The following is an 8,097-nucleotide window of genomic DNA, read 5'->3' as shown; positions in this document are numbered from 1 at the left end:
AATCAGTGCTCGAAAATGGCTAACTTTCTCTGCACTTGTTTTGGCATCTCCAAGATTAAGAAGTCATGCAGCTCGACAAAGCACTTTACTCTTACGTGTCTTAACAGAACCAGGAGGATTTTTTTCATGTCTCTATTCCATCACCTGCTGCAAAAAAAGTCTGGGGTGGTCTCAGTAAAACACCCCTCCATGCCTCCTCAGGACAGAGCCCTAGCTGCACACGGCATGCCAATATGTGCCCAGGCAGGTGTAGTTAAAACACAAATGGGGGGGAGAAAAGAGGGGGGAGGGTGAAGGAGGTGGGGAGAACAGACCAAAAGTCAGTCAAAGTGCAATTTGTGTTAGCAATTTGCCAGCATTCAGCTGTCCACATTTTCAAAATGCAAATATTTTGAAATAAAAAAAAACATATCTGTGACTAAATGGCTCCTCTAAATCAGTCTAGACAACCAGAAAATTCTGTGGCATATTTAAGAGACTTTCATCCTGAATGAAATACATGATACAGATTATACCTTCATAGGAAGTGGAGAGGTCCTAAATATACTAATGGAGACGTATGTTTAAGAGACATTTAAATTACCCTGTCTATAATTTTAGGTTTTTTGCTTATCTGTGCATCCTTTAACTGCTTTGGATAATTAAGAAAATTTCCTTGGCGGTGTTCTGAGAGGCAAAAGAGTGACATAGCTACTCCCAAGGACGGAAATGTCAATGTTGTGCATTCTGCACATTTTTAGAATAAAAAAGAAAGTATTCTTCATATTAACAGTTTGAAGCAGTATGCACATATAACATATAAAACCTATCACCTTGCTCTGAAATGCAACTTTTTCATCACCTGCTCCATCTGCTTGAACTCTTTTGCACATTTTGCTGGCCCTTCTGTCCTGAAGGTCGCAGGTTAGGGAGGCATTCTGCGAGTCTCCAGCGTTTCCTAAATGCAACTTTTTTCAAAGGCAGTCCCCAAATCTGACAGACACACAGTCTATTCAAAGGCTTCCATTAGCTGTGCCGGCTAACTTGTTRTCTTGTAATGTTCTCCCCCTTCTGCCCTTAATGAACAGTTTGTTCTATTGTAATTCTTAAATCAAACATCTGGAAACCAGCCTTGTTTTAAAAAAAGTAGTTTCAGTGCATATGACTTCTCCAGGTCTCTGTCAGGAAGCAAAAAAAGAATTCAGCGGAATCAGTAAACTGACCTTTTTTTTAAAGCACTTTGACCAACACATTTTTCTAGACAGAAATTCTAAAGCACAACATACACCCACTTTGTAGCAGGGTAATGCTCTCTGACAACAGATTGTTCCTCTGTTCACAGCTGTCTCCAGCGGGAGGAGCTGAAACCTGAACCAAACCTTCCTCGCAGGGATTGGAGCCGTCTTGTGAGCAGCGAGAAAGCCCTCCCAGAAAAACAGCCTGTTTGGAAAAGTGCTTGAGAACATCCCGAAATGATTGGAGGAGCGGAAAACCCTTCCCCCCTGCACCTGACTAGTGGGTATTTACAGCACTTTTCAAGGCGCCTCTGCACTGCCTCTACACGACCAGGGTGCATGGACGGCGCAGCGCAGGCAATGCTATAGGGACCGATGCGTTCGCAGTGATAGTGTGCTGCGCGCGGGCCGGGCACCGTTACGCTGAGACACAAGGAGCTTCTGGGAGAAGGAGAAAGCCTGCATTCAAAATGCCACGCTCCTTCCTGGTCAAGAAACATTTCAATTCCTCTAAGAAGCCAAATTACAGCGAGCTGGACACTCATACAGGTAACAAAATGAAATCGCATGCCACCGTGTTGCTTCTGGGGCTGCGTTTGTTGCGTGGCGGCAAGRAGGAGGGGTGGGACTGCTTTTCAGTTTTCAGACTTTGGGGAATGGGTTAGTTCATTCTTTTATTTCATTTGCTTACAAAGAGGCAGTTTGAAGAAATATGTCAAGGCTGCTCAGAATGAATCATGAAGTTTGCTCATCCACTTGAACTCAGTTATTTTAAGAGGATTTGAGGGGTTTTCTGTTCTACATCTGCTGGTAATGGAATTTAAACTTTTATAGAAATCCATCAGGAAGTTTCACTGTTTCGTTGTACCAGGCTGCATAAATTTAGAAATAGCATGCTGCCTTGAAGAGATGTTCAAACTGTAATATGTTTGTTGAAGGGCACTGTCTCTATGTGCCGGTATATATGTATCAAACACTATTTCCTTAATTCTCCTTATGCTTGGATGACCATAATCAGTATTTGACTTACGCCCTTTTTAACCCACAAAATGTTAATTTTACTGACTTTTGAAATACTTTCTGTTTCTCTTACCTTAAGATTTTCTTCTTTCTCCAGTGATTATATCCCCATACCTGTATGAAAGCTATCCAGTCCCTATCATACCACAGCCAGAGATCCTGAGCTCAGTAGCTTACAACCCCATTACTGTGTGGACTACAACCGGGCTGCTACCATCTCCATTACCCAATGACCTCTCTCCGCTTTCTGGATACCCCTCATCTTTGGGAAGAGTCAGCCCACCTCCACCTTCTGACACCTCCTCCAAAGATCACAGTGGTTCAGAAAGTCCCATTAGCGATGAAGAAGAGAGAATCCAGTCCAAGCTTTCAGATCCCCATGCAATTGAGGCTGAAAAGTTTCAGTGCAGTTTATGCAACAAGACCTATTCAACTTTCTCTGGGTTGGCCAAACATAAGCAGCTGCACTGTGATGCCCAGTCTAGGAAATCGTTCAGCTGCAAGTACTGTGACAAGGAGTATGTCAGCCTGGGAGCACTTAAGATGCACATCAGGACCCACACACTACCTTGTGTCTGCAAGATCTGTGGCAAGGCTTTCTCCAGACCCTGGCTGCTCCAAGGACACATTAGAACTCACACTGGTAAGAACAACCTTTAGAAATACAGTATGTTATTGCTATATCATCAGGATGCCTTTTTTACTATTTTTTTCCACAGGTAAACAACAGTGTTTCCTGCCTATCCTTGAAATGCATACACACAATTTCAAATGTATCATTAAAAGGCCAAATTCTTTCTTTTTTTGGGGGGGGGGGGGGGGGGGGGGGGGGGAAGGGAGAGGGTGTAGCAATAGCTCACAATTGGGGGCCAGGTTCTGGTGTAAATCAGCATATCTCCCTTGATAATTCCAGGACAGTTTAGCTCATTTCCACGAACTGAAGACTTCATTTTAAGCGTGTTTAAGTATGTTAACTTCCAGGCTTTGGAAATTGCTAACATTGCAATGGTTCCAACTGACTCTGAAATCAGGTAGCAAAACAGACAGGCTGTGCATGAGGAGCTGATCTCTGACTCCTTAAGCAATTGGCAAGTTTTGCGTGCACTGTCTGAAGTTCTTTAGAATTAGAAACACATTATCACCAAAGCATTTTTTTCTGCTGAGGCAAAAATATGATTTTGAGTATAACACTGGGTACAACGTAATGTCTGTACAGCTGTTTGTCGCCTTTTCAGTCAGAGCCCCTGCCCCAAGTAATTCACACAGAGCTAAGCATACAGCAGAACAAGTTATTTGAAAAAAAGGAATATTTAAAAATGTGGGAGGCACCCAGCCTAAAAGTGCTGCCTGCACCTGTAGGTGCAGAAGGTGTCAGTAGCTTGTCGTCAGAGATTGCACTCAGCAGCTTATTCTGAAAAGACTGAATTCTGCAAGCACAACCAGCAGTGCTGAAAGCTGTTATATCTGTGGCCTGACTTCACTTTTTATTACATATCTCCTTTATTATAATAAATCCTGTTTCTTTGTTTGTTTCCTAGGATAAACGGGAATTTTACCGGTCCTAAAAGTRTATTTCTTTTTTAATGCTTTGTTGTATTTTTCCTTGATGTTTCCTTTTTAGGGGAGAAGCCGTTTTCCTGTCCTCACTGCAACAGGGCTTTTGCAGACAGATCCAATCTGAGGGCTCATCTGCAGACCCACTCGGATGTGAAGAAATACCAGTGCAAAAATTGCTCCAAAACTTTCTCCAGAATGTCTCTTCTGCACAAACATGAGGAATCTGGCTGCTGTGTAGCACACTGAGTCATGCAGTCAATGTTTACCTGGACTCAATGCATTTCTCCACTCCTGTTCCAAATGATAAGTGGAAATCCAGAGGCATTTTCTCTTCTACTTTTCAACCAAAAAACAAACAAACAAAATAGCRGAAGAATTTAGAATGTCAGTAGAAATGAGCTTAAGTATTTCTGTTCAGTCACTTAAGTGTGAATTTTGAAATACGGGGAAAGACACCGTGCATGACATTTCACGTAGATGTTAAGGAAGAAACATTATCAACTTTCTTTATAGATGAAGCCAAATGCATGTAGTCTATTCTTGCTAAGAAAAGGCTGCAAAGTTAACAATACATTCCTGCCAAGCCATTTCAACCAAAGAAACAGTATTTTAAATTGAACTTTTAATAAAAATACTACCCATGTGAATTTTGCTAGACACCACTTATCTCAGGTGCCTTAAAAAGTATTCCAAGTTTACCTTAGTAAATGTTTAACATTATTCATTGCTGTGTTTTTTATTTTATTTTTTTAAAAGCCAAGGCCTTCATTAATGATCTGAAATGCTTTAAAACTGCATAATTAAGAGAGGAAAAAGAAAACATGTAAGAGAATGTATGAAAAATTGACAGCCACAATGAACCGCATGTGCCTATTTAAAAAAAAAAAAAAGACTGTAGCTTCAAACATTCCTGGTGCATGCTTGACCATCTTTTAATATGGAATAGATCCTCTAAACTTTAATCTTTTTTTAAAAAACGGGAATAAGTGCAAGAGAGGGGTTTCATGGGAGTTTGACAATTATTTTTTTAATGCACAAAGGAAATGCAATATGTTCAGCATTACCCCTCCAAGTGCCTTTTTTATTGATGATTTTGTAAAGTATGTGGACATAATGTAAATATTTTTATTTTTATATGATTGAATGTGTTATGAATGAAAGTGAATTGTTGCCTATAGCAGTGTCTATAGATAACTTGAAGAAAGCGTGAAGTGAAATTTATGTTGTTTTCTAGCCACTTTTTTACAATAAACATTTTTAAGTAAGATTTCTGTTGTTTGTTCTAATTGAATAAAAGGACTGTGCCTGATTTATAAAGGTTATGGAACATAGAGAAATGGAAGCGTCTCTACATTAAGAAATGAAGATGAAAGTGATTTTCAGATGTGAATTCTTAGTTCAAAAGTACTGGACATTAAAAAGAAATATATCCACTGCAATTTCAAACATTTAAAACAGTACAATGCATTTTTATAGAGTGTCTCCTTTAAAACATGGGTACTTTTTTTTGTTTCTTATAACGGCATGACAACATTGCAAAATATGTTTTATCCAGAACATTTAAAAGAAACATCTTTCTTGCACTATAACAGTTAAAAGGATGCTATTAGAGCAGCCTGATTACAGTACTTTTCCTGAGACACTGACATTAGGAACTTTGGGCCTGATCCAAAGCTCATTATTGTCGGTGGAGCCTTTTGGGAGTTTGGTAACATTTGCATGATGCTCTTTTAGAGCAGTATTCAAGTCGTAACACAATATACTTGATATGGTCACTTCAGAAAGATTAAAGATATTTTTATTAAAGTATCATACATATCAAAAGTGTCAGTTTAATGTGTTCTGACTGTGTATATCAGCTAATATATCAGAGGAAATAATTATTCAGTAATAAAAAGTAGGATATTTTTCTTCAAATGATTTGAATAAAGATTCCAAGATCTGAACTATGTACAAGCATTGCAACATCAACAAATCATGTCTCATAATTGCTGACTAGTACAAAATAACACTATTTTCAACTTTTTTACGGATTACAAAGCTAGAAAACAGATAAACACTAGTCGGCATCCAATCTAAGGAGCACTATGTCTACATTATGGTCCTAGCAGAAGCAAGAGATAGCAAAATTTATATTCCAACATTTAACAATCAGATTAAAGTTGGGTACACATACGATGCAGATTTCTTGAAAAAGAGATTGCATTTCAACAAAATATTGCAACAGATTATACCAGCATTTTGTCTCTTCCAGCTGAGGCCTGCAGAGGAATGCTTGAGCCGGACTGCATTAGAATATCACAGCCAATATGTGCATAACAAAAGTTTTGTACCTTTTCTCCACAGGAAGCATTGTGCTGAAAAAAGGTCAGCTCAAATGAAGTTTTTCATATTGTCCAAGCATCTTCTGATAAAATCTCAATGTTATAATAACATTCTCCAGAATCTGCTAGGGTGTTTTTTAGGAAATAACTAGAGAGTTCAAAAAAGATAAACTGAGAGGCAGGCAAATTAAAAAAACAAAAAAGACCCAAATGCAGCTAGGGTTAGTGGGAATTTGTGAGGTAACATTTTGAAATGAATATAAGAAGGCATCAAATACCCTTGAAAAGTTTCATGTGGTTACTCTATTGATTTACACCTCTATGTTATTCACTTTGAAGTCCTTAGGCTCCAGCAGCTATTTGTGTAGCTTTCTCCTCCCAGAATAAAGTTTACCTGTGTATAAGAAAAGCTCTGGCAATAAACAACTGTTTGTACTGACAAAGTTCTAGGTTTGCTCTCCTGCACCTATTTACCTGATATCATAAGGCTTTTCCATTGTTTTAATTCACACTTTAAATTCTCTACACCCATAGTAAATGAAATAGCATAAGAACTTGACTTATTGAAAGAGTGGAAATGCTACTGCTGCCCTTCAGGGAAATCAGACGAAAACTTCATCAAAATACAGTATGCTAAACCAAACACAAGTGGAACTGGTCTGATTTGGAGATGACAATTAAGATATGCTACTTTGCATGCCTGTAACACCTGTACTCATAAAATACAAAGATGGGAAAGATCTAGAAGCTCTTCTAACTTGTCTCTTTAATTGAAACAGAGTGCTCTATCACTTAGATTTCTTGCTCTCTGTCCAGTTGTAGCATAAACTTCCCGGGAAGGTGAATTTCCCTGCTTTTTCTGGGAGATAACTTTCCGTCAGGACGTTTCTCCAAAACATTAAAGGTTTTACCTCATTACTCTAGAAATGCCTTCTGTAGCTGCATGAGTTATTTATCAATATAAATTTAATTCTGTTCTGAGCTACTGGTCTACAACTCCACCAATTTTCTTGAAATGTGGCTGAAAGGCTCCCTCCCTGGTGAATCTACCCATGAAACTCGCACCATTGCTACATTTCTTGCAAGACATCTCTGATTTTACATCCAAGTTTTTAATCTTTCTTAAGAAAATATGCTCCCCACACTCCTGCTGTCTTCATTGTTCTGTTCTGAAGTCTCTCATTTCTTATTCATTTTTTGACACCAGTGCCAAAATAATACTTTAAAGTGAAAATTAAAAAAAAAAAAAAGGGACAAGGGGAAACCTGGTAATTTAATTCTGATGTCTTGTGTTCCAGCTGTTTCCCCTGCCACAAAATCAAAACAATATTTCATCTTAAGATGTGATATTTTTATTTCTGATTAAGGTATTTTCAATGTTAAAGGTTCCCTCTTAGAAACAATGTGTTGTATTTGCTAGTTGTCCTGGATGTTTGATTTTGTCTCTTTAAGGAAGGCATTTTAAAAGTTAAAATATATAACTTACGATTCTGTGTGACAGGAATATTAAGAGCAGAATACAAGAAGCCCACTTCAACCTGTGTATATTATAATATCAAATGACAGCTGCGAGAAATAAGAATAGATCAAGAGCAAGTGAAAACACAGAATCGCTGAGGCTGGAGGAGACCTCTGGAGAACATCTAGTCCAACCACCCCTACTCAAAGCAGGGTCACCTAGAGCAGGTTGCTTAAGACCATGTCCAGTCTCCAAGGATGGAGACTCCACAGCTTCTCTGGGCAACCTGTTCCAGTGTTCAACCACCTTCAAAGCAAAAAAGTATTTCCTTATGTTTAAAGAGAATTTCATGTATTTCAATTTGTGCCCATTGCCTCTCATCCTCTCACTGGATACTACTGGGAAGAGTCTGGCCCCAGCCTCTTTACACGCTCCCATTACGTATTTATACACATGGATAAGATCCCCTCAGCCTTCTCATCTTCAGGCTTAACAGTCCCAGCTCTCCCAGCCTCACCTCATA

At 38.9% G+C, this 8,097-nt stretch overlaps 1 protein-coding gene across 1 annotated transcript; it reads left to right on the top strand.

The window, feature by feature from the left end:
• Nucleotides 1–1,542: 1,542 nt before the first annotated feature.
• Nucleotides 1,543–4,153, top strand: SNAI2 (snail family transcriptional repressor 2). The gene is made up of 3 exons (XM_026064417.1): nucleotides 1,543–1,763; nucleotides 2,332–2,877; nucleotides 3,856–4,153. The coding sequence occupies exons 1-3, from the start codon at nucleotides 1,685–1,687 to the stop codon at nucleotides 4,035–4,037; spliced, it is 807 nt and encodes a 268-aa protein (XP_025920202.1). The 5' UTR covers nucleotides 1,543–1,684; the 3' UTR covers nucleotides 4,038–4,153.
• Nucleotides 4,154–8,097: the final 3,944 nt, after the last annotated feature.

Source organism: Apteryx rowi, unplaced genomic scaffold, assembly GCF_003343035.1.
Source record: "Apteryx rowi isolate R43461 unplaced genomic scaffold, aptRow1 scaffold_216, whole genome shotgun sequence".
Classification (NCBI taxonomy): domain Eukaryota; kingdom Metazoa; phylum Chordata; class Aves; order Apterygiformes; family Apterygidae; genus Apteryx; species Apteryx rowi.
This window is presented reverse-complemented; position numbering and strand designations above follow the sequence as displayed.